Genomic DNA, 26,822 nt, shown 5'->3' on the forward strand with positions numbered 1-26,822 from the left:
CCCAGAATTCCCCAGCCAGCACATTTTAAGAGGTGTGGACTTCAACTCCCAGAATCCCCCAGCCAGCATGTTTTAAGAGGTGTGGACTTCAACTCCCAGAAACTCCCAACCAGCATGTTTTAAGAGGTGTGGACTTCAACTCCCAGAATCTCCCAACCAGCATGTTTTAAGAGGCGTGGATTTCAACTCCCAGAATCTCCCAACCAGCATGTTTTAAGAGGTGTGGACTTCAACTCCCAGAATTCCCCAGCCAGCACATTTTAAGAGGTGTGGACTTCAACTCCCAGAATCTCCCAACCAGCATGTTTTAAGAGGCGTGGATTTCAACTCCCAGAATCTCCCAACCAGCATGTTTTAAGAGGTGTGGACTTCAACTCCCAGAATTCCCCAGCCAGCACATTTTAAGAGGTGTGGACTTCAACTCCCAGAATCCCCCAGCCAGCATGTTTTAAGAGGGTGGACTTCAACTCCCAGAATTCCCCAGCCAGCACATTTTAAGAGGGGTGGACTTCAACTCCCAGAATTCCCCAGCCAGCAGGCTTTAAGAGGAGTGGACTTCAACTCCCAGAATTCCCCAGCCAGCACATTTTAAGAGGTTTGGACTTCAACTCCCAGAATTCCCCAGCCAGCACATTTTAAGAGGCGTGGACTTCAACTCCCAGAATTCCCCAGCCAGCATGTTTTAAGAGGGGTGGACTTCAACTCCCAGAATTCCCCAGCCAGCACTTTTTAAGAGACGTGGATTTCAACTCCCAGAATTCTCCAACCAGCATGTTTTAAGAGGTGTGGACTTCAACTCCCAGAATTCCCCAGCCAGCACTTTTTAAGAGGCGTGGATTTCAACTCCCAGAATTCTCCAGCCAGCACATTTTAAGAGGTGTGGACTTCAACTCCCAGAATTCCCCAGCCAGCACATTTTAAGAGGCGTGGATTTCAACTCCCAGAATCCCCCAGCCAGCACATTTTAAGAGGTGTGGACTTCAACTCCCAGAATTCCCCAGCCAGCACATTTTAAGAGGTGTGGATTTCAACTCCCAGAATTCCCCAGCCAGCATGTTTTAAGAGGGTGGACTTCAACTCCCAGAATTCCCCAGCCAGCACGTTTTAAGAGGTATGGATTTCAACTCCCAGAATTCCCCAGCCAGCATGTTTTAAGAGGTGTGGATTTCAACTCCCAGAATTCCCCAGCCAGCATGTTTTAAGAGGGGTGGACTTCAACTCCCAGAATTCCCCAGCCAGCATGTTTTAAGAGGGTGGACTTCAACTCCCAGAATTCCCCAGCCAGCATGTTTTAAGAGGTGGACTTCAACTCCCAGAATTCCCCAGCCAGCATGTTTTAAGAGGTGTGGACTTCAACTCCCAGAATTCCCCAGCCAGCACGTTTTAAGAGGTGTGGATTTCAACTCCCAGAATTCCCCAGCCAGCATGTTTTAAGAGGTGTGGACTTCAACTCCCAGAATTCCCCAGCCAGCACGTTTTAAGAGGTGTGGATTTCAACTCCCAGAATTCCCCAGCCAGCACGTTTTAAGAGGTATGGATTTCAACTCCCAGAATTCCCCAGCCAGCATGTTTTAAGAGGTGTGGATTTCAACTCCCAGAATTCCCCAGCCAGCATGTTTTAAGAGGTGGACTTCAACTCCCAGAATTCCCCAGCCAGCATGTTTTAAGAGGGTGGACTTCAACTCCCAGAATTCCCCAGCCAGCATGTTTTAAGAGGGTGGACTTCAACTCCCAGAATTCCCCAGCCAGCATGTTTTAAGAGGTGTGGACTTCAACTCCCAGAATTCCCCAGCCAGCACGTTTTAAGAGGTGTGGATTTCAACTCCCAGAATTCCCCAGCCAGCATGTTTTAAGAGGTATGGATTTCAACTCCCAGGAATTCCCCAGCCAGCATGTTTTAAGAGGTGTGGATTTCAACTCCCAGAATCTCCCAAGCAGCATGTTTTAAGAGGTGTGGGTTTCAACTCCCAGAATTCCCCAGCCAGCACATTTTAAGAGCTGTGGACTTCAACTCCCAGAATTCCCCAGCCAGCATGTTTTAAGAGGGGTGGGCTTCAAGCTGGCTAGGGAATTCTGGGAGTTGAAGTCCACAAGTCTTCAAGTTGCCAAGGTTGGAGACCCCTGCTTTAAGGACCAGATCTCAACCTTGGCAACCTGAAGACAGATGGATTCCCACCTCCCAGAATTTTGAAAGAAAGCATTTGAATTCTGGGCGTTGAAGTCCACCATCTGTAAGCTGACAAGAGAAATCCGAGGCCATCTGGCTGACCTTGGTCCCGTCACTCCCTCTGAGCCCCAGGAAGGAGGCGAGAAGGCCAAAGCTCTTCTGATACCTTGCCAAAAAAACCTGCGGGGATGGTTGCAATCCAAGCCAGGGGTCTCCAACCTTGGCCACTTTAAGACTTGTGGCCTTCAGCTTGCTGGGTGAGGAATTCTGGGAGTTGAAGTCCACCAGTCTTAAAATCGCCAAAGTTGCTGGCTGAGGAATTCTGGGAGTGGAAGTCCACAAGACTTAAAATCGCCAAAGTTGCTGGCTGAGGAATTCTGGGAGTTGAAGTCCACAAGACTTAAAATCGCCAAAGTTGCTGGCTGAGGAATTCTGGGAGTTGAAGTCCACAAGACTTAAAATCGCCAAAGTTGCTGGCTGAGGAATTCTGGGAGTTGAAGTCCACAAGTCTTAAAATCGCCAAGGTTGGAGACCCCTGGGATTCCAAGTGGTCATTGGGAGTCCACAATGACCCCCAAAGTGTGCATACACACACACACACACACACACACACACACACACGCCTTATGAAGGGGCATATGATCTTTCCCACCTAAGCGGAAACTTCAAACTGGCTTCGTTCTTGGGAGAAATGATTGAATTCATCCGTTTGACCCTCAGGGCGAATTATAAATACTCCTCGACTTACAACCATTTCTTTAAGCAAGCGTTCAAGGTTACAATTGCCCTGGAAGAAACAAAAAAAGTGACTTAGGACCGATCCTCGCGCTTAACACAACCGTTGCAGAAGGGGGCTTGCCCCGTATTTACCACGGTTCGCAAGGACTTCCCAGGGTGATGGCATGGCCGTTGGCGACTTTCCCAGCCGGCTTCTGGCGAGAAGAGCCAAAGGGAGGAAAGCCTGGTTCGCTTAACGACCGTGGGAGAAAAAAACAAACAACAACAGTCACTCGCCGCCTTGTTTTGCAACGGAAATGGCGGTCGCAAGTCAAGCCAGGAGATTCATTAGCTTGTGCATCTCTCGTTGAGGGGAAAGCTGGCAGTTGCCTCCTCCCAAAAGACGAAACCCACCCACCCCCATTTTCTCCAAAGACAAACCCCCTCCCCAATTTTTTTTTTTTTTTCTCCAAATGCAAAGTTGACTTTTGCAAAACATGTCAGCCCTGGTCAAACCTCCCCCCTCTTTTTTTTTTTCTTTTCTTCTTTTTGAGATGCTTCCTTCTCTTCTTCTCTTCTTCCCATCCAGGCCTTCTGGCTGGCTTCTCCACACCCAAGCCCACCCCGGCACAAAAGGCAAGGGGGGGCGGTTTGAGGGGGGATAAATGGGGGGAATAAATCCAGGAGAGACAGGCTCCCTCTTTTGTGCAGCCACACAAAGAACAAGGGCTCTAGAGGGAGATGCCATCTGCTCCTTCGCAACCTGGCTTTCTTAAAGAGACAGCCCCCTTTTTTCCTCCCCCCCCCCGCTCTCCAAGCCAAAGGGAAATTATTATAATTATTACGGGCGGGGGGAAGTGCTATGGGGAGTGAAGATGGAGAGGGAGACCAGGAGCAAGTTTTTCCTGCTCTAAATTCGGAGGGTTTGGAGCGGGTTTTTTTGGGGGGGGAGGGACGGAGCGCGATCTCTTCATCGTCTTTATCTTTTAATCGCGGTGGGGGGGGAAAGCCCCCTGGAACAGCTGCCAAGGTTAGCTTTCCTAGCACCACCAAACTCCCCCCACCCCTTAATAGGTACTGGGGAGCCTGCCAGATCAGGGGTGGGACCAACCAAATCGCCCAGGGGGCGTTGTGGTGTCACCCAGCTGACTGCAGGGGTGGTGGTGGTGGGGGAAAAGGAATTAAACCCCCCTCCCCTTGTGATTTCAACTCTTTTATTAGGGTCTCTTCCATCTGCTCCCTGGGGCTGGGAAGGAGCCGTCCAGCCCAGTGCTGGAGGGGTTAAGCGTTTGGAAGTGGCAGCTGCGCCTCTGGCCAAACAGTGCCAAGCCATCTCCTGCCTTGGATGGTTGCGGGGGGGAGAGGAGGAGGAAGGGAAGGGGAGAGGAGGAGGAAGAGAAAAAAGGAAAAGGAGGGGAGGAAGGAGGGGAGGAAGAGGGGGAAGGAGAGGAGGAGGAGGAGGAGGAGGAGGAAGGGGAGGAGGAAGGAGGGAGGAAGAGGAGGAGGAGGAGGAGGAGAAAAAAGGAAAGGGAGGGAGGAGGAGGAAGAGGAGAAGAGAGGAGGAGGACGGGGAGGAAGGAGGGGAGGAAGACAGGGAAGGAGAAGAGGAGGATAACAAAGGAAAAAGAGGAAGGGAATGGAGAGGAGGAAGAGGAGAAGAGAGGAGGAAGGGGGAGAAGGAGATGAGGAGGATAAAAGGAAAAGGAGGGAAGGAAGGAAGGGGAAGGAGGAAGAGGACAGGTGAGGAGGAGGAGGAGAAGAGAGAAGAGAGGAGGAGGAGGAGGAGGAGGAATAAAGGAAAAGGAAGGAAGGAAGGGGAGGAGAAGAGAGAAGGAAGGGAAAATAGGAGAAGGAAAAGGAGAAAAAGGTGAGGAAGAGGAAAAGGGGAAGGAGAGGAGGAGGAAGGGAAAGGAGGGGAAGAGAAAATGGGAAAGGAGGGAAGGAAGGGGGAGGAGAGAAGAGGAGATGAGGAAGGAGGAGGAGGAGGAGGAGCAGGAAAAGGAGAAGAAAGGAAAAGGAGGGGAGGAAGAGGGGGAAGGAGAGGAGGAGGAGGAGGAGGGAGGGAGGCTTCAGAGAGGCTGCCTCCCTGCCTGCCTGGTCTCCTCTGTTCAGCCCAGCCAGGAATGGAGGCTGCATTCAACTGCAGGAGCTCTCAGCCAGGAAGGTGGAGGATGCACCCAGGCTGGGGAAGGAGGCGAGATGAACGCAGGGAGTGGAAAGGAAGGAGAACCAAGCGGTGGAGCCAAAGGGCATCAGGGAAGAGAGAGCTCAGCGGAGTTTGGGGATCTGATCTACCCCACCCCCCCACTTTTTCCCCACCCGGGTCATTTTCCTCTTTGGCGGGAAGAGCCGGGAGACAGGTCGGGGCCCCTTCTCCGGAAGAAGGACATGGGAGCAGCCCTGGGAAGGCAGCCAAGCTGGTGAAATGAGCTTTGGCTTCTCTTGCTGTCACCTTGGCCTTTCCCTGGAGACGGGTTACATGAGCTGGCTGTGCAAGGAACCTCTGTTACACACACACACACACACAGAGAGAGAGAGAGAGAGAGAGAAGAGAGAGAGAGAGAGAAAGAGAACGAGAGAGAGAAAGAGAAGAGAGAGAGAGAAAGAAAAAGCAAGAGCAAAAGACAAAGAGACAGAGAGAAAGTGATAAAGAGAACAAGAGAGAAAGAGGGAGCGAGAAAGTGAAAGAAGAAAGAAAAAGAAAAAGCAAGAGCAAAAGAGAAAGAGAGAAAGAGGGAGCAAGAGGAAAAAAGGGAAAAACAACAAGAGCAAAAGACGGAGAGAAAGCGAGACGGAGAAAGAAAGAGAACAAAAGAGATTGAAATAGGGAGTGAGAAAGAAAGAGAAAAAAGAGAAGAAAGAAAAAAGAGCAAAAGACAAAGAGACAGAGAAAAAGAGTGAAAAAAAGAAAGAGCGAGAAAGAGAAAGAGAAAGGAAGAGGAGAGAGATAAAGAGAAACAAAGAAAGAAAGAGAAAGGGGGAAAGAGAGAAAGAGAGAGAAAGAGAGAGAAAGAGAGAGAGAAAGATGCAAAACCATTGTAAATCCATATTGGTTGCCAAGTTGCCCCAATTTTGATCACATGATCAGGAGGATGTTGTGATGGTCGTAAGTGTGGTTTTGTGAGTCACGTTTTTTGATCTCCTTGTGACTTCTACACAAATGGTTGCAAGTCAAGGACTACCTTCTATTGTTGTTGTTTTTTTCCTGGGACTCACCCAGAAAACAGTTGGAAAAATCAAAATCAGAGAGCGAGCCTGAATGTGTTGGAATCATTCCGGGGAGGGGAGGCCAAAACGAGAATTAGAACCAGAATCAAGGGGGAAACACACACACACACACACACAGAAACCCCCAAATGGCACAAGGCCATTTCTCTCGCACAAACGTCTGTTTTATTCACAAGCCGGTGCCTTTTGATCATCTCCGTTTGTGCAGAAACACCCGGTTCTGGCGGAGAGATAAAACAAGGGAGGGCGGAATTCTTTTCATGTTTTAGAAGGAGGAAGGAATCACGAAGAGGAGGCGATATCATTTCCCTCTAGCAAAGACCGGGGCGATGGGTTGTGGTGTTGTTTTGTTTGTAGTTTGTTGTGTGTGTGGGGGGGGGGCAGGTTTCAAGGTGATGGCAAAATCAGAGAAAATGCAAAATGAAGCTGAGCTTTTCCTGTGGTTGTTATAGTTTCTTGTGGTGAGAAGAAAGATTGATGATTATTATTTTTTTCCCCTGTAGTTTTGGAAGGGTTAGACAGCTTGCGAGTGAAAAAAGGAGATTTTTTTTTTAAAAAATATTGCCTGTTTGAGATGGGGCTCTGCATAAGCTAAATTCCTTTAGCTTTGATCTCTCCTTGCCTTTTTTTTCTCCTTCTTCTCTTCCTCAATTTTTCTTTTCTGAGCAGCTTTGATTGGATGGCTACCGACTAATATGGATGCACTGGGCTGTGTAGCTATTACTATTATTATTATTATCATTATTATTATTATTACTACTACTACTACTACTACTAGTATTATCTACTATCAAGGTGTTGTGAACTCCTAGGCATCCTTCTCAATATGAGTAGGTAGCTCTAGAACAGAGATAAACTGAGATTTCTCCATCAATCTCTTCTACCTGGATGGGTTAGGAATTTCAGAGTCTCCTTGGTTTGCTAACAATAGAAAGGCATCCGTTGAGTTGGGTCCTCCCTGGCAACATTTTGGCCTGGGCTGTATGGCTCCCTGGATTGTAGAATAAACTCGTTTTGGGGGATTTGTATTATGTTTTGCCTCGTAACATAAGAGGATGGGTTCAACAGCATACTAAAGCATTAGCTTGGTTGGTTAAAACTAACTATTTGTGCAAAGTGGGAAGACAGGGAGAAGGAAGGAAGGAAAGAAGAGAGGGATGGAGGGAGAAAGGGGCTGGGAAGGAAGGAAGGAAGAAGGAGGGGAGGAAGGAAGGAAGGAAGGAAGGAAGGAAGGAAGGAAGGAAGGAAGGAAGGAAGGAAGGAAGGAAGGAAGGAAGGAAGGAAAAGAAGAGGGATGGAGGGAGAAAGGGACTGGGAAGGAAGGAAGGAAGGAAGGAAGGAGAGGGATGGATGGAGGAGAAAGGGAGAAAGGAAGGAAGGGAGAGGGGGAAGGGAGAAGGAAGGAAGGAAGGAAGGAAGGAAGGAAGGAAGGAAGGAAGGGAAGGAAGGAAGGAAGGGAGGGAGGGAGGGATGGAGGGAGAAAGGGACTGGGAAGGAGGGAAGGAAGGAAGGAAGAGAGAGATGGAGGGAGAAAGAGGGACTGGGAAGGAAGGAAAGAAAGAAGAAAAGAGGGATGGAGGGAGAAAGGGACTGGGAGGGAAGGAAGGAAGGAAGAGAGGGATGGAGGGAGAAAGGGATTGGGAAGGAAGGAAAGAAAAGGGATAGAGAGAGGGACTGGGAAGGAAGAAGGAAGGAAGAGAGTGATGGAGTGAGAAAGAGCGGCTAGGAAGGAAGGAAGGAGTGTGGATGGAAGGGAAGAAAGGGAGTAAAAAAAGGAAGAAAAGAAATAGTATGGATAGAAGGAAGGAAAAGAAGGGAGAAGGAAAATCCGTTCACAGGTAATATGGAAAGGGGATTTCTGTACAATACAATCCATAGTCGGTCTTATGACCTCCTTAATGGCGGGGTGGGGGGTGGGGGTCTGTCTACTTTCCAAGCAAGGCAGGGGGTCAGGGCTCCCATCCTGCTTTGCCCCAGTGCCGCTTCCTTGATGCCAGACTTCCATGAATCCTGGGTTGGGGGTTGAGGGAGCCAACAGATGGTGGGGGAAGACCAGCAGAAACCCAAACTCTACCCCCACTGCCTGCCAGAGACATTGCTGGGCCGAACCTCAAGGCCATCAAGCATGGGAATGGAATGCCGCCCCCTGGACGAGCCCGCCAAGCAGCAGAAGGGTTACCAAAACAATTTGTTTGAAATCGGACACCAGGAAGATAATCGGAGAGGTGGAGGGGGTGGGGGGGGGGGCGAAGGACCTGGGAAAAGGGGAAAGTAAGTAGGCTGTTTTCCTGCCACAACCTCAGATCTGACTTCTTTCCCCCCCCCCTATCTTGTAACCGCTTGGCTTTAGTAAAAATACTCCTTTCACCACGAATTGCAGTTGAAGGTTCTTTCTTTCTTTCTTAAATGACCAAGTCAGGACAAGTCCCACATTTAAGCCAGTTGGTTCTGCAACCCAACAGGACAGACACAGACTCAGGAGAGTAATTAGGACTGCAGAAAAAATAATGGCTACCAACCTGCCTTCCATGGAGGACCTGTATCCTGCACGAGTCAAAAAGGGGGCTGTGAAAATATCTACAGACCCCTCACATCCTGGACATAAACTGTTTCAACTCCTTTCCCCAAAACAACACTATAGGGCACTGCACACCAGAACAACTAGACTCAAGGGGAGTTTTTTCCCCCAAATGCCATCACTCTGCTAAACAAATAATTCCCTCAACACTGTCAAACTGTTTACTAAGTCTGCACTACTATTACTATTAATCTTCCCATCCTTCCTTTCATCTCCTCCCACTTATGACTGTGTGATTTTAACTTTGTTGCTTGTATCTTAACAATTTATATTGTCTGTTTCCTAGTATGATTTGATTGCTTATTGTATCCTATGACTGTCATTAAGTGTTGTACCTTATGATTCTTGATGAATGTATCTTTTCTTTTGTGTATACTGAGAGTATTTGCACCAAGACTAATTCCTTTGTGTCCAATCACACTTGGCCAATAAATAATTCTACTCTACTCTAATTCTAATTCTAATTCTAATTCTAATTCTATTATTCTATTCTTATTTCTATTCTACTCTACTCTACTCTACTCTACTCTACTCTACTCTACTCTACTCTACTCTACTCTACTCTCTACTGCCATTTGTCAGAAATGGTGTAGGGTCTCCCGCTTGGATAGGGGGTTGGACTAGATGACCTATAAGGTCCCTTCCAACTCTGATTATCTATTCTATTCTATTCTATTCTATTCTATTCTATTCTATTCTATTATCTGTGGTAAAAAGATCCACCTGGAAAAATGTCCTATATACCACAGGGATTGTGCAACAGATGTCAGATTACAGAGGGAAGGAGGAGGAGTTGGAGGCCTGGGGTGGGCGGGAGCGAGGAATATCCTGGGCTAATAAGAAACTGAACCCTACCCCACTCCCAGAAGAAAGTACCCGACCAAAAGCCCAGTGGTCAACCAGAGTCCGGAGACTGGAGGAATGGGATAAACCTCCCGCCCCGAATAACTTTTAACCAAGGGAGCCGATTCCAAGCTCGGTGCTCTACAAAGAGGTCGAGATCTCCTGGAGTGGCCAGATGTAGAGCAGACCAGGGTGGCCTCTGTCACCCATCTGGCTCTGCCACCCACTCTTTTTCGGCGCTGTCGTAACTTTGAATGGTCACTAAATGAACTGTTGTGAGTCGAGGACTCCCTGCATTTGAATCTTTAGCAAGGGCATTTTTGTTGTTGTTAGTCGTGTCCGACCCATCGTGACCCCCATGGACAACGTTTCCCCAGGTCTTCCTGTCCTCTACCATCCTCCGGAGTCCATTTAAGTTCACGCCGACTGCTTCAAATGACTCCATCCAGCCCCCTCCTTCTCTGCTGTCCCCTTCTTCTTTTTTGCCCTCCATCTTTCCCAGCATTAGGTGTCAATTCATAAAAACATTCCTAGGCCTGTTTTAGTAGTTGCCATTAAAAAAAAAGGGTGGGGGGAGGAAGGAAATCTGGAAGAGCAGTTTGAAAGCGGAAGTACATTCCAATTCTTCTCTTTAAAAGATTGTAACTCAAATACCAGAGCTTTTGCCCCCGAATATATTTAATTGGAGAACGTGATTGATGAACACCCAGCACGTAATTGGAGAATGTGATTGATGACACCCAGCCCGTGAAAGGGCTCAATTGGAGAATCTGGTTGATGAGACCCCCAGGGGGGAGAGGGGGAAACAGGGTCACAGGGGACTGGAAATGACGTAAGCCAGAGTTGGCTGCATACAGGGCAGTGCCAGTATATCGCCTCTCATGAATCCTTTGAAGTTTGTTGAAGTTTGGCTGGGGAATCATGACTTCATTAGGGCGATTGCTGGAATCCTGACATTCGGCTCTTCTCCAGCGAGTCCTTCCTTCTCATGAGGTGGCCAAAGTCTTTGAGTTTCATCTCCAGGATCCAGCCTTCTAAAGAGCAGCCAGGGTGGATCTCCTCTGGGACTGACCGGCTGGATGGCCTTGCAGTCCGAGGGGCTCGCAGGAGTCTTCTCCATCACCAGGGTTCAAAGGCCTCCATTCTTTGGCGCTCAGCCTTCCTTATGGTCCAACTATGCAGGGGCATGATAGGACCCTGTAAAATATTCCCCCAGGGGTTAAACTGCCATTCCTGGGAAGCATCTGGGATTCTGACTTAAAGTCCAGCCTGTGCCATCTGCCGCTTCGATTTAGGGTCTGCCAGCCCAGCCTTTTCCCCACCCACTCCTGGCTGGGAAAAATGGCAGGAAGGGGTCAACCCCTAAGGGTATTCTACTAGTTAGTTTTTATTTTGAGGGGGGGGGTAGGCTGGATTATCTTCAACACGAGCTCCCTCTGGTGCTTGCTTCAGATTCCTAGCAGGTACAAGGGTCCTTTTAGCTACTTATCATTTATCTGATCGCAGAAGGATTTGGAGAGGAAGTTGAGCATTCCAACCTTAAAACTCCAGTCATTAAAAAAAATAATCAGATTTTTGTTTTTGGAAGGAGGAAGGATTGCAAAGGAAAGGATTTTTGAAGAAGCTTTCCACCAAAGGTCTGTCTTGGGGAAAAAAAGAAAGTTTCGCTGATGAATCTCCCTTTCTGAAGCTTTATAAGGGCGCAAGGATCATGGTAGTACATTCCTAAAATATGCCTTATTGAGTTTATCCAGATTTGGGGGGGCAGCGGTTATTCAATTTGGGGATTTAAAAACAGAGATTTAAAGGAAGCCATGAATTAATTACCCATGAGAAGGGCAAGGGGCAAAAAAAGAGGCAACGAAGACACAGGTGTGATTTGGACCGGATTTGTAATCTCAAGGCAACTTTAAGATGGGTGGACTTCAACTCCCAGAATTCCCCATCCAAAGAAAAGTTTATGGACTTTGCAAATTGAAATATCAATGGTTATTGTTGGGTGGATGTATTGTTGCTCAAAGTTTGCTCAAACACGCAGTGTTTTGCAGCATTCACACAACACACAAAACCTGGGTTTTAATCTGGGTTAGTTTGGAGGTGTTATCAGGCTGTGTGAACGCAGCCCCCTTGGCTAGTTTATGATTCAAGGCCCTGGAGAAATCTCGAAATAAGGAAATTGGGTTAAATGTGAATGGCACCGAGGGAACCTGAAGGTTTGATTTATTTATATTTCAACTTTGCCATTCAGGAGAGATTTTAAGATTTTCTTTTTGTGGGGGGAAAAGGTGGGTGGGTGTTCTCTCAGGAAAAGTTCATGTATATTTGCTCGCCTCTTACTTTTCTGGGGGTGGAAGGTAAATTAGAATGTTGTCTGCGATCATAGTTTGATTTAATCAATAGTTAAATAAAAACAGACGCCTTCACTGGCCATAGTAAAAGCAAAGTAGTTTTCTGACTTATTTTTTTATTTCATTTCATTTATTTTATTTTATTTATTATTGTATTGTATTGTATTTTATATTTTATTTTATTTTATTTTATTATTTTATTTTATTTTATTATTTTCCACAACTGGCTGGCAGAGGAACTCTTTCATTCATATTATTAATCAATACTGAATTAATATTAACCAAGATTAACATGTCATATTTTTGTTGTTGTTGTTGTTGTTGCTCTAGCCAATCAGCGGCTAAGAAATTCAATTTTCCCCACCCCCTCTCGCCCGCGGAACTCGACTTAAAGGGCGGGGTTTAGGGGAAAGGGCGGAGCGAGTACAAGAACGTGAGTGCGCACGCGCACTCTTCTCCTCTACCTTTTTTTTTGTGTGTCCGCGCTTTCCCGCTCTTTTCGCCTTCCTTCCCCCCACCCACTATTCTCCCGCCTATTATTTCCTCCTCCGCGCACGCGTCCGAGAAGAGGCGCCTCCTGCCCTTCCGCCCTCTCTTTTTGCCCTTTCTCCTCGCTGCGCAGGCGCGGGGAGGTGGCCTCGCGCAGCGCGTCAGGGGTTCTTCAGGCCGCGCTTTGCCTTTCCCCGCCGGTTTTTTTAGGGGAGGGGGTGTCTGCGCAGGCGCAGTACCTTATCTCCGCCCTTTCGGGTCACTCACCATTGGGGAGGCTGTGGGGGCTCGCGGTCGCCATCACCATGGGGGTAAGGGGGGGTTGAGAGAGGGAGGGGGCAGAGTTGGAGTCGGAGGGGGGCGAGAGGAACTGCGAGGGGGATCACATTTGAGGAGGGGGCCACAAAGGGGGGAGCTGAATGTAACGGTGGGGGACTGGGGGGTCATGGTTGGGGGAGAATTTGAGGTAATGGGATGAAAAGCCTGGCCTGAGGGGTGAGAAAGGATGGGGGGGGCAGGCTATAAATTGGGGAGGGGGCTGGGGGGAGAGAAAAACGAGAGAAAAACTGGGTGGGGGGGGGTTGTCAGGATCAAGATGAGGAAGAAATGGGTGTCTTATTCTAATTTATACAGCTGTTCACCTCAAGAGAGTTTCGATTATATCTCCCTTAGGGGTGAAAATGGGGGTCGGCGGGGCTTATAATTTAAATATTCAGCAGAGTTTGGGAGGGGGAAAAAAACACCTTTTGCAAAGTCCTTGGAGTGACTTTTCCCTCCTGGCCTCCCAAAGAGGGTGCTAGACTACAATTCCCATCCTCCACAGCCAAAGCGGGGGGGCATCTTACACAGTCGAGGGGTGGGTTTGGGGTGACAAGGATATTGGACGGATGGACAGACAGACATAAATAGATGATTGATAGATAGACAGAGATAAAAAGACAGACAGGCATAGAGAGACATAGATAATAGATAAATATATGGAAGATAGATGTAGATAGATAGATATAGACAGACATCGATAAATAGTTGATAGATATCAAGGCAAAGAATATGCTTAATACTCCTATAATATATATTATATATCTAATACAATACAATACTACAATATAATTTACACACATAGATATCGAGGCAAAGAATATGCTTAATACTCCTATAATATATATTATATATCTAATACAATACAATACTACAATATAATTCACACACACACACATATATATGTAAAAGAAGAAACATCCTGTTTATATAATTATATTTATATAATTATTACTATACATAATTTTAAGTTCAGGAGATTGCAGGATATCTGTTTCTTTTATTTTATAGGCATATTGGGCACATTCTCTGCCTTGAGTTATTGGTGAAATTAATAGAAGCAGAGTAAAAATAAAACATATATGGGCTTCACATATATACGTGCACATATATATATATAGTGTGCAGGTTATGTATGTGAAGTACATACTTGTTTTATTTTTACCTTGCCTTTATTAACTTCACCAAGGGGTGGGGAACCAACACAAAGTCACCCAGCTGGCTTTCATTCCTCAGGTGGGGATAGAACTCACTCTTGTCCTGGTTTCTACCCTGGTGCCTTAACCACTAAACCAAACTCCTCTTTGTAAAATTTGGAATCTGACTAATTAAAGTGGGGGTAAATAAGAAAAAGGCTCGGAGGTAGGAAAAAAAGAATTTTAATGGCATCCATAAAACAAAACGTGTTGTGCTCAAACTGCTAAACCTCTTTTTGTGCCTTATGGGAATGGCATGCTTCATGCCAGCTACAGGTGCCCCCAATGTTAGAATACAAGCTGTGCCACCCCTATTTTAGCCTACCCTGATTCATTGTACAAACCAGTTGGAACGTGAGAGATATATTAATGAAAAGTTCAGGAAGAGTCACAGAGGTGGCCAGTACAGGTAATTCTTGACTTACAACCATTTTGTTTGGTGACCATTCAAAGTTACAACAGCACTGAAAAAATTGACTCGTGACCGTTTTCTTCAAAATGATCAAAATTCAAACGTTTGGCAACTGGCATGTCATTATGTCTGTTGCAGTGTCCCAGGGTCATGGGATCCCCTTTTGCAACCTTCTGACAAGCAAAGTCAATGGGGAAGCCAGATTCACTTAACATCCGTGTGACTATAACAACTGCAGTGATTCGCTTAACGACTGTGTCAAGAAAGGTAAAGTGGGAAGTTCACTTGGAACTGTCTCGCTTAGCAACAGAAATTTTGGGGCTCCATTGTCGTAAACGGAGGACTACCTGTGTCATGGATGAAGCCTTAATAGATGGGGAACTGTTCAGTTCTGTTTGTGTGTTGTGTCTTAGCATTTCAACCCTCCTGGTTGCAGAGGAAGTCCAGTAAAGGGAAGGAGAAGAAGCAGAAACGGTTGGAGGAACGGGCAGCCATGGATGCTGTCTGTGCCAAGGTTGATGCAGCAAATAAAGTGAGTTTTTCTCCTTTATTCCACGTCTTTATTATTATTTTACCCTGCAAAGTATGCCTTCCAGTTTCCAACGCCCTTGCGGCTATAAATAAAACACCTTGTATAAAAGCAAATTAATACAGTTAAAATCTGGGGAACGGTGCAGTGCAGTCGTGTCCAACCTTGGCCGCTTTAAGACTTGTGGGCTTCAACTCCCAGCATTCCCATTTGGTGGAATTCTGGGAGTTGAAGTCCACAGTTGGACACCCTTGATGTAATGGTGAGAAAAGCAACTTGACTTCCGATTCCACTCACCACTTCTTCCTTACGTACTGAATGGCTTTACCACAATAATTGCATAATTTAGAAATGTGTGACGTGGGGAAAATAAGAAAGCTTTCCTGTGCAGGCATGACTTATTGAGAGTAGAATTTCCGTTGCTAAGCAAGGCAGCTATTAAGTGAGCCCTGCCTGATGAGATGACCTTCAGTGATATTATTTTTATAATATAGGTAGTTGTCAACTTACGACCATTGATTCAGCGACTGTTCAGAGTTACAACGGTGCTGAAAGTTTCTGAGAAGCCGTTTGGAGTAAGGAAGGAAAATCTTAGGGAAGTCCTGGGTTTAAGGTGTTCTTTGAATCCAGCTGTTGCCTTGTAGTTTATGGTTGCCTGCTGGTATCACCAACCTGTCCAGCCCTAATTCGAAAGGCTGGACTCCTGGGGATTGAAGCATTATTTTTTAAACAGTGTTTTGAAGGTGGGAGAAGACAGATCTGTGAGTTTATTTCTTGCCTGACGTGAAGGAATTGGTGAGATTAAAGTCTCGTCCTCTAGGATGGTTCTGGTGTTTAGAGAAAAATGGATTAAAGCCACTTGGACGATCTGATCGTTAGTAGATGCTGGTTAGAATAAAGATATAAATATAAATAAACTTCTTAATTTCAACAGAAGAAAATGCAAGCAGAAGAAAGGAAGTTCCCACCCCACCCCCCAAAATAACCTCTGTAAATTTAGTGTCTGGTCTATTCATGAACAAGACACTTTCCTATCACATCGAAGTTAAGGCAGTTTAGATGATCAATTCCTGCAGAAAATGGGATCAGCTGAAGATAAGTCTACCTGCATCAGGCAGTCCTCAACTTATGGCCATTCATTTAGTGACCATTTGAAGACGTCACTGAAATAAGTGACTTACGACTGATCTAGCCTCCCTGCAGTGACATGGTCAGAATTCAGGATCTTGGTAACTGGCGTGGATTTAGGACGGTTGCCACGTCCCAGAGTCACATGATCCCCATTTGGTGATCTTCCCAGATGACTTCTGACGAAGTCAACCTTGATAATATAACAAGAGGCCAGGCATTTTATTGCCTTGATCTTGATCCTTAATGTTCCAAAGCAAAAAGTTAGAAAGTCATGCTTTTAATAGAGCAACCTTTGGAAGGGACCTTGGAGGTCTTCTAGTCCAACCCCCTGCTCAAGTAGGAGACCTCATGCCATTCTGGACAAATGGCTGTCCAGTCTCTCCTTGAAAAGTTCCAGTGTTGGAGCTCCCACAACTTCCGAAGGCAGTTTATTCCACAGATAAATTGTTCTCACTGTCAGGAAATTTCTCTAGTCTGGATCTCTCCTTGATTATTTTTCCATCCATTGTTTCTTGTTTTGCCTTCAGGTGTTTTGGGGGACAGGTGGACCCCCTCTTCTTTGGGGCAGCCCCTCAGAGATAGAGCACTGCCTCAGTGTTTTGACATCAACGTTGTAGTTTGTCTAATGACTTCCTTTCTTTGTACAGCTGGGAGACCCCTTGGAAGCTTTTCCTGTGTTCAAGAAATACGACAGAAATGGGTGAGTGAAAGGTCCCTGTCCTTTTTTTGAGGGGAGAGATTCGAATTCAGGCCTCTCCCTCTGCGATAAAATCATGGCAAAGCCTCACTCTTGTCCTGCTTGGCATTTCCTATCTCACAACCCCCAGTTTTAATTGCATTTCCACAAGTAATCCTAATCACATATTGTTCTTTCTTTCTTCCTTTTGCTCTCTTTTCGTTACAGCCTGAATGTTTCCATCGAGTGCAAACGCGTCTCCAGTTTGGAACCGGCGACTCTTGACTGGGCGTTTGAGCTGACCAAAACAAACATGCAGACCTTGTAAGTCCATAAGGCAGTGGTGGGATTCTACCAGTTCGCCCCTATTCACCAGAACGGGTTGTTAACATTCTAAGCAGTTCTGAGAACTGGTTGTTAGAAGAAATTACTGGCCTAATCCTGTAAGGAAGGCAGGAAGGAAACATTCTGGTGTTGCTTACAGAAACTGCCTCTCCGTTAACCCTTATTACATTCTTGGCGGGACTAGACTTCCGGTCTCAGGAACTTCTCTGGAGTTTTTTTCCCCTCCTTTGCTGGTACTTTGCTTGTGTGGAGTGAGCAAAGTTACAATGGCGCTGAAAAAAGTGACTTATGACCATTTTTCACACTTATGACTGTTGCAGCATCCCCAACAGTCATGAGAGGCCAGGCGAGGAGATGCGCGCCTCGATGTGAGTGATATTGAGTTGGCCACGCCCAGCCAATCACATGACCACCAAGCCATGTCCACCCAGTCACATGACCAAGCCACGCCCACCACCTAAGCCATGCCCACAGAACCAGTTGTTAAAAAATTTGAATCCCACCCCTGCCATAAGGGTACCCAAGGATAAGGGGAGGCTGGTGGGCAGCCATGACCAGCAATTGTGGTATGAGCAAAAAGGTAGTTCAATCTCACACTTCTGGTTCAAGAGCCAAAATATTTAGTTGGCAAGAGAGAGGAAAAAAATGCTCAAAAGTACAAGGTGGACCTTGGCTTAATAGCAGCTTGTTTAATGACCGTTCTACGTTACCACAGCACTGGAAAAGTGACTTACAAGTGACTTAAAACGCTTATGACCATTACAGCATCCCCATGGTCATGTGATTTACATTCAGCCGCTTGGCAACTGACTCGTATTTACGACGGTTGCAGTGTCCCAAGGTCACGGGATCCCCTTTTGCGACCTTCTGACAAGCCAAGTCAACAAGGGAAGCCAGATCCACTTAACAACCGTGTTCCTAACTTAACAACTGCAGGGATTCACTTAACAATTGTGGCAAGAAAGGCCATAAAATGGGGTAAAATTCACTTAACAACTGTCTCACTTCACAACAGAAAGGTTGGGCTCCCTTGTGGTTATAAGTTGAGGACGACCTGTGCAAGGATCCGTGGTATGTCAATTTTCAGTGTTGTAACTTCGAACGGTCAGTGAACCTAAATGGTTGTCAGTCAAGGATTACCTGTAGTGTCTCTATGGAGACCAAGGATCAGAGGCGCTTCTGAAAAGGATCACTACACAAGGATTCCCGGCTCCCCTGAATAGAAGGAGGTTGATCCCATCCTGAAGGACATTCTCGATTCTCTTTTTTTTTTCCTATCCTCCTTCAAAGGTATGAGCAGAGCGAGTGGGGTTGGAAAGACCGGGAAAAACGGGACGAAATGACCGATGACCGGGCTTGGTACTTAATCGCTTTGGAAAACGGCTCCCTTCCTGTGGCGTTCTCACACTTCCGCTTTGACGTCGAATACGGAGAGGAGGTTCTCTATTGGTAGGGCTTCTCCCTTGGGATTTCAGCTACTGGATTGCCGGCTTCCTCAGGCTGGAAGGTCCGAAAATATGGGACGGGATGAAATAGAATGGTATGGAAGGAGGATTAATAGAATGGAGTGGAATGGAATGGAAAATATGGAATGAAATGGGAAAGGAATGGAATAAGAATTAATAGAATAAGAGTTGATAGAATAAAAATTAATAGAATAGAATTAATGGAATGGAATAGAAAAATGGAACAGAATAGAATAGAAATGAACAATAATAGAATAGTAATAGAATAGAATTAATAGAATGGAATGGAATAGAAAGTACGGAATAGAACATATGGAAAGGAATGGCATGGAATAGAGTGCAGAAAAAATGCAGAGTAGAGTGGAACATAACAGCAGTAGCACTTAGACTTATATACCGCTTCACAGTGCTTTTACAGCCCCTCTCTAAGCAGTGTTCAGAGTCAGTCTGTTGCCTTAACAATCTGGGTCCTCATTTTAACGACCTCGGAGGGATGGAAGGTTTGAGTCAACCTTGAGCCCCGTTAGGATCAAACTCCAGGCTGTGAGCAGAGTTGGCCTGCAATACTGCATTCTAACCACTGCGCCACCAAGGCTCTAGGATGGAAAGGAGAATTTGTGCCTGCAAAACACAACAAACCAAAAATCTGTGCTGTATGCCAACCATGCCCCTTTAACGTGACCCCTAAGTGCGTTTCACATAACCCCCATATTTGGCACTTCGTCAGTTATTTTCATCTCTATTTGGTCTTCTTGTTTCAAGCTTATCAGTCACTGGATCTCCAAGCAAGCTTTCAGTATTTATTTAGTTATTTAAATAGTTGCAAGCACTGATTTCAAATTAAAAGAAATGTTTTATGGTTTTTGTTTTGTTTTTGTTTTTGCTTGATTGAAAGATGTTCCCTTCTCCTAAATAGGGGCAAAGTCTTTGGAAGGTGTTTCCAAATTCGGCATTTTGTACTTCAATGGCAATAACAAAGATCTTAGATGGCACTGCTGGGATGTTGATATATGCTTACTTATTTCTCTCTCTTTTTGCTCTAGCTATGAAATACAGCTGGAAAGCAAAGCAAGAAGGAAAGGACTTGGCAAGTTTCTAATTCAGATCCTGCAGCTTGTGGCAAATAGGTAGGGTTGTGCTTTCCCATAGTTTCTACAAATCACCCCAGTCTCCCTGCGGATTTTACTCTGCTAGTAGTTGCTGATTGTAAAAAGCCAGCGCTGTCCAAAGACATATTCCGCGGTGATGTGGCCATCATGATGTCTTTGAGTGCTGTGACCTTCCTGCCAAAGTGGTACCTATTTATCCACTTGCATTTGCATGCTTTCAACCTGCTAGGTTGGCAAGGAGCTGAAGCTAAGATGGGAACTCGCCCCGTCACAAAGTGCTCGGGTCTCGTACCTGGGCTGTTGATTTTCCAGTTGACAAGTCCAGCGTCTTAACTGTTGAGCCACACATGCCAATCTCTTTGGGGCAAACTTTATTGAAGTTTAACAAGACTAACTCTCCACATTAAAACCTGTGATATTCCAACCTGAATGTTACAGTTTTAACTTAGCCATGAGCGGGCTCAATATATCTCTTAATTTATTCTTTCCTAAACTTAACATGATTGATGTTCTGATAAGGAAATACAACACTGCATTTTTTTACAGCCCTGCAATTATAAGGAGTAGAGCCACAATCCACAAGCAAAACCAGGCACACTTAACATACGTCAAATATAACAGCTTCATTACTGGTTCCTTCAAAATGCTTGGATTTTAAAACAGGATTTTGACTTCTACTTAAGCAATTAGTATTGGATTAGATTTGTTAAGATTTGCAGTGCTGTGGGAATTAAAATTCAGTGGCAATAACGCTTCATGTGCCACATGGAAAGAGAATAGGATCATTCTTGGATAAATACATTGAAGTGTGTTTAATTTCTCCTTTTGTACAGAACTAGAAATTAATCCAAAAGATGAAGCTTCTTAGGAACTATACTGCCTTTTTTTTTTTTTTTTTGCTTTTCCTTCCCGTTTTTCTCTCATCCTCTTCTGATTTTGGCTCTCCCTGACTTTTCTTAGCACACAGATGAAGAAGGTCATGTTAACAGTCTTCAAACATAACCACGGAGCCAATCAGTTCTTCAGAGAAGCTTTACAGTAAGTAAAAGATTTGATTTAATTGTTATCTTTTTCCAAGGCAGGAAGAACAAGGGGATTGCTGGGTTTTAAAAAAAACCCACCTTTTTCACGCATCGCCTCCTTGCTTAGATCAGAGCGTTCACCCTGTTAAAATTATTTTGACCGACGCCAAACCGTTTCTAACATCTATTGATAAAACACCAGCTGGAAGGTCTATGTCTGGGCCTGCTTTTAAAAAATAAATAAATTGTCGTGACCCTTTAGATTTGAAATAGACGATACCTCACCGAGCATGTCTGGCTGCTGTGGGGAAGACTGCTCCTACGAAATCCTCAGCCGGAGGACCAAATTTGGCGAGAGCCAGCAGGCTCACCTGGGCACTCCGTGTGGGGGCTGCTGCCACTGAGGTGCTCCTTCGCGCCCCTCCGAAATAACCCATCGCCCGCCCTCCCAACGTCAGACGCGTGCCTTCCTCGTGGCTTCTCTCGACCGTCCCCCCCCCGGGCCTCTCCACAGTCTTGCTGCGTCCTCAAGTCAAGGAAGACAGAACTCCCGGGTCACATCCCGGATCCCGGGAACCGAGGTCTTCCTCCCTATAGGAGGGTCCTTTCAATCAAAGCCGAGCCGTACTTTGAGGCCTCTTCTTGCTTCCCTGCAGCCTTGAACTGAAGGTGGGAATCTTGCGAGGGGGTTTGTCTTTTCCCTTCTTTTTCTTTTTCCGTGGCGTCCCTCCAAAAGGCGTTGACAAGAATAGCGAGCCCGTTGTCTGTGGATGAAGGATAGACTTTGGGGGTGGCGTATCAAGGCGACTTTTGAGATGGTTCTGTGTTCCTTCTGGAGCTGTTTCCCACTTTGGGGTTTGAATCATTTGCAACCCTGGGTTGATAGTTTTGTCGGAGAACCCACAGCAGGTTTTTAAAAAGAATGTACTTCCTCTAAATCCATTACTGGGAAGATCTTCTTTAGGCGTGTATATCAAAGCAACTCTGGGCTTTATAGGAGGAGGAGGAGGAGGAGGGATCCACACAGATTTTTAGAACAGGATCCTAAGTATAACGTGCCTCTGGTTATACTTCCCTCCTTGTGTGTTGGAGGGCAGTATCCGGATTACTCCACGCAGCCTGCTCTTGGTCAGTCCCCAAGTCTGACGGAGCTTAAATAAAATGGCATGATTTCTTCTGAGCCAGCTGTGCTAGAAGCCACTTGGAGCGGTTTTGTTGTCTGAAAGTTCCCAGTAGAAGCAGTTGTGCAAGAGCAAATCATTCTAGTTCACTAGGAGTGTGTCCTTATTTGTTTAGGGGATCCTCTAGTCCGTTGGTTTCGGGACTAAAAACTCTCAGCATACACGACGATCCCATAAATATACATTGGTTTAATCAACACCTTGATTTTCTTTTTAGACTTCTCCATTGATGGATTTCTCTCCCCCTCCCCTCCCAAAAAAGGGGGGAAAGGTGATTGAGCATGTTGAGTGTGGCATGCAAAATACTTTACATTTTGAAGCTGAAATGATACTTTTGTATATCTAGTGGGTGTTGCCTCTTTTTTATTTTTATGTTTTGCATTTTGGGGTAGTTTTGTTTCACAGAACAAATTTCAAAATAACTACTCTTATAAAACCAGCAACTTTTGCTGGAATAAAAGGGAACAGCCTGTTTTTTTTTTTTTAAATGAAAAGGGTTAACTGGAATGGGGGGAGGGGGTGCAGTTTGTCTTGTTTTTCAAAATAAACATTCTGTTTGATCTCCAGTGGGTTGTTCCTTTGTGATGCATTCTGTGGCTCTTTTTTTAAAGAGTGCTGTGGTGCTCTATTTTCCCTAAACATTATAGTCCAGGGTTTTTTTTTTGTGTTGAACAATTGGATAAGTTTCTCTCTCTCCCATCAGAATACTTTTCTGTGCACCACTATAAAAAGCCAAATGAAAAACCACCAATTCTGTTCTTTGGTTCAGGTGTTTTCATTCTTGTTCTATTGGATGCTGACTCTCATCCTCCCAAGGCCTGTTTTAAAAAACGGGTATTTGAGTTTGCAAATGCAAGTGAGATGCAAGCAGAAAAAAATATGGAAGAGATCCCTTTGTATGTCGAAAATAAGCTTTCGATGTGGTAACTCTAAGCCTTTTCTTTCTGAATTCTGGGAGTTGAAGTCCACGCATATGCGCACAGGGGAATTCTGGGAGTTGGAAGTCCAGACCTCTTCCACGTAGCCACGGTTGAGAGACATTGGCTTAGCGGATGCGGTTGTGGAGAGCAGGGCCCTAGTTGAATCAATAGTTTCCATCCAAAGATGGTTTAATTGCTGGCAGGATGGCCCAGAAAGCATGGCTGCTCTTGCCACCTGAGACCTGCCAGAATAAGCTAAAAATAGAAACGTTGAGCTAAGGAGAGGTTGACAAGCAGCCAGCATGCTATTTTTCCCTGGCAATTGGGTAAGCCAGCCAGATGATTATGTAATGACTCACGGTGTGTGGTCCAGAAAATTGGGCTAATTGCACAAACAATGGTTAGTTTCACTAGGGGCAGATGTATCACGCAAACACAGCTGCAGTTTTTATCTTCTGCCCTGGCAGCTTCCTTTGTCTGGAAGCTGAAACGTATCTGCCAGAGAATCCCACCTTGCAGCTTAGCTGACAACAAAAAAAAAGGCCAGCTTCTTGGCACCTCTAAGGCTTGGCCAGTCTTGCTCCCTGCCAGTAATTGGACTCAACATTTCACCATCTTGTTCCCTGCCCCTGGCTGTCAAAAACAATATATTTTTTTAAAACACAGTCCCTGAATACTTTTATTAATTACCTTGTCTCATCCCAGCAGGGAGTGAACAGCCTTCCTAGAGATAATACTTGATAATAAATGGATATAAGCAATAAAAGCCAAAGATAAGGATCAGTTAAGAACCTTGCAGAAATAAATGTTGGTTCTTATCTGATTATCTGTTGAGACTTCCATTCAAAGACAGACACACACACACACACACACACACACACACACACACTGAACAAGCTAGGTTATCTGAGAAGGCTTGGCAAAGGAGCATTTATAGGTCTGATAGCTTATTCTCCGCCACCCACAGGTTAAGAACGATGTTCAATCAATTTAATTGAATGACTACTGTAAACTAGTGGGCTTCCTCCAATTTGTGGCCTAGTGGTTAAAGCACCTGGCTACAAAGCTAGTCCCACCTTAGACATGAAAGCCAGCTGGATGACTTTGGGCCAATCACCAGGAGACGGTGAGTTCTAGTTCCGCCTTAGGCATGAAAGCCGGCTGGGTGACCTTGGGCCAATCCCTCTCCCAGCCCCATTTGCCTTACAGGGTTGTTGGGAGAGGGGTAAAAAGTAGGAACATTGTGAGGTTTGCCATTGTTGAGTTACTTGTAAAAATAATAAAGGCAGGATATAAATTATATATAGGGGCTCAGAGAGTAAGACACGGAGCTTGTTGATCAGAAAGGTCAACAGGTTGGCAGTTCGAATCCCGAGCACCGCGGAACAGAGTGAGCTCCCGTTCCTTGTCCCAGCTTCTGCCAACCTAGCAGTTCGAAAGCATGTCAAAAATGCAAGTAGAAAAATAGGGAGCCCTTTGGTCACAGCGTCCTGTGCGCCTTCGGCGTTTAGTTCTGCCGGCCACATGACCACGGAGACGTCTTCGGACAGCGCTGGCTCCTCTTCGGCTTTGTCACGGAGACGAGCGCCGCCCCCCCAGAGCCGGAAACAACTAACACGGATGTGCGAGGGGAACCTTTTACCTTTATAAATTATATAGACTCTTCCAAAGTTCCCATCGAGCGTGGCTGTCTCCACCAGCAAGGAAATAAAAGAAATGGGTCGTTTCATGCACTGATGTTTGTTTGCATCTTGTCACCAACTCCAAGGTGTAACCTTCCGCTGGATAGAAAGTCCTCTTCTGGTTAAAGCTTGCCTAACCAAGACAACCCACCACCCTTGCTTGCCTTCCTTTCTCTTTCAAAAGTGCCGGTTTCTTTAGCAGTCGACGCAACTTGTGATCATTTTTTTGGCAGTCTCCAAGGAGCAGGCTAACCTTTCTGCTACTGGCATGTCTTAGGCTGGTGTATTTCTCATAATTGCGGCCCCGGCTGGCAAGGATTCCCTCCCTCGTCACTTGGATAAGTGACAGTCTCCTTTTTGGAAGCAAAGCCAAACAGAATGTTGTCTTTCCTATATACTCTTGGCTGCCTTTGAAAGACGTCAGGAGGGAGAGATGCTGGCTGAACGGAGAGGGGAAACTACAGTGGAAGTGGATTGGAAAACCTGTTCAGGTGGTCCTTGACTTACGGCTGTCAGCTTTGGAAGCCATATTCCAAACACTGACAACGGCCACAATTGTGAACAACATTTCCATGGCTAAGCAAAAGAGTTATTAAGTGAGTTCACCCCGTTTTACAACCTTGGCATGGTTGTTAAGGGAATCATTGCAGTTGTGACCTTAAGTGACACGGTTGTTAAGTGAGCCTGGCTTCTGCATTGACTGCATTGACCACACAAAGGGTGATCAATGACCTCAGGACTCTGCAGCCATCATAAATACGAGTTAGTTGCCCAGCATCTGAGTTTGGATCAGGTGACCACGGGGATGCTGCAATGGGTTGTAAGAGTGAAAAGTGGTCACGTCACTTTTTCCAGTGCCATTGTACTTCAAACGGTCACTAAATGAACAGTTGAAAGTCAAAGGCGACCTGTATGTGCCTTTTCCAACAACCACCTGCGTGTTTGTGTAATTGGAAAAATTAGGATTGGATCCATCTTCAATGTTAATGGCTAGAAATTGTTCGGATGCCTGTTTGCAAACCCTCCCACAACTGTCAAAGAAAAGAAACTTCATCGTTTTGTAAAATTCCCCCCAAATTCCAGAAGAAAATAATTCAAGCCTACATGAGCACGTTCACCATCCTCTCAAAGGGGTATAAATTCAGACGTGATATATATATATATATATATTGTTAAAAGTCTGAAAAAGTGCGCCAAGGACTTCGTTTGACACGGTTTGTGAATCCAGGCGGTGCATTCAGAGGTTTGCTAGCGGCTAGAGCGGCCTTACTCTATGGGTCCTTGATCCTAGTGTAGGTCACCTGCTAGCCTGCCTCGCCGGAAATACGTTCTACACATGCCTGGTTCTCTATGGAATCTTAGCATTGGCCAATGGAGGAACTGCAACTCTTTTCAGCGGAAGTACCGGCTTTCCTTAGCTTGCTCTATGGTGTGCCGGCTGGAGCGGCTTCTGGTTTAATCTTCCGGCTTTGGCCGTGGAGGATAGAAAGCTGCTTCTCGCAGGAGCGGCGCCGGTTCAAGGAGAGACCGAGGACGGAGGCTTCAGGGCCGGCCGCTCCCATCCTTGAGCCCTCCAGGGCCAAGGGGTGTAGACATGTCGCAGGTAGCCCTCCTGGCAGAGGATGATGGGGTTTGTAGTCCTGCACGACTGAAGGGGAGCTTGGATGAGTCTCTTGGGGGGAACTGAGTGGAGAAGGGAGGGGGGGTTGAAAAGGGTGTTGGGGGGGGATTGGGCCAGGGGTCGCCCTGAGAAGGGAGTCATGAAATCAGGCAGGTCCCCCAGTGGAGGATGAGGCAGGTGGTGCAATTCTCCCATTAATATATTACCTTATTCAAGAGTAATTCACTCTTAATTAAAGATGTTTGAGGGATAAATATCTGGACAGAGACTATTAGAGGTAAATAGACGAAAATATATAAAGTATATACAGCTAAGATCCAAGATAATAACCCGAGTGTAGGTTAGCGATAAGCATCTATTATGGAAGAATTATTTTGCAGTGTTTCCAAATAATTGTGAACAAGCAATATTGTAAAATTGGACTCATACTTCGCTTTTAGTGATGCCTGGATATGTGAGCTGCCTTTATTTTTTGAGGACTGTTCAAGTCATTGGGTCTACAATAAAATCTCTGGATTGGCAAAAGTGTTCATAAATTAATATAGTTTGCTTAAACGTGTTAACAAATCTAAGCAAACTAATGGTTCTTATAGACTGAATGTACAGTGCAGTATTGATTGGGTTTATTTTAATGATGGTTTTGTGGCTAAACCATATTGGTTAGTTATCACACAGTGTGGAATAAACCATGTTTTCAAACCTTTATAGTTAAATGGACATATGAGATTAAGCCAGAAATAAACTGCAATCTGGTTTTAGCATGCTTTTATAGATATAGATCACTTTTTTTCCTGTTTTTTACAAGTTGCAAAAAGGCTATAGAATAATTATATTGATTTTTGTT

At 45.6% G+C, this 26,822-nt stretch overlaps 1 protein-coding gene across 6 annotated transcripts; it reads left to right on the forward strand.

Moving 5' to 3' along the window:
• The first annotated feature begins 12,618 nt into the window (after positions 1 to 12,618).
• On the forward strand, positions 12,619 to 22,321 carry NAA40 (N-alpha-acetyltransferase 40, NatD catalytic subunit). Of its 6 annotated transcripts, none has more exons than XM_087943210.1 (9): positions 12,619 to 12,681; positions 14,435 to 14,563; positions 14,710 to 14,828; positions 16,604 to 16,656; positions 16,861 to 16,956; positions 18,268 to 18,426; positions 19,487 to 19,570; positions 20,513 to 20,590; positions 20,837 to 22,321. In XM_087943210.1, exons 3-9 carry the CDS (start codon positions 14,790 to 14,792, stop codon positions 20,976 to 20,978), a joined length of 651 nt encoding a protein of 216 aa, XP_087799336.1. In that variant the 5' UTR covers positions 12,619 to 12,681; positions 14,435 to 14,563; positions 14,710 to 14,789; the 3' UTR covers positions 20,979 to 22,321. The 6 variants fall into 6 exon arrangements, with proteins under 6 accessions (XP_087799336.1, XP_087799335.1, XP_026544168.1 ...); XM_087943209.1 differs by having other exon boundaries at positions 14,733 to 14,828; XM_026688383.2 differs by lacking the exon at positions 14,435 to 14,563.
• Positions 22,322 to 26,822: the final 4,501 nt, after the last annotated feature.

The sequence above is a fragment of the Notechis scutatus genome, chromosome 14 (assembly GCF_049901735.1).
Source record: "Notechis scutatus isolate UNSWTSFEM ecotype Mainland chromosome 14, rNotScu1.2, whole genome shotgun sequence".
NCBI classification, from domain to species: Eukaryota; Metazoa; Chordata; class Lepidosauria; order Squamata; family Elapidae; genus Notechis; species Notechis scutatus.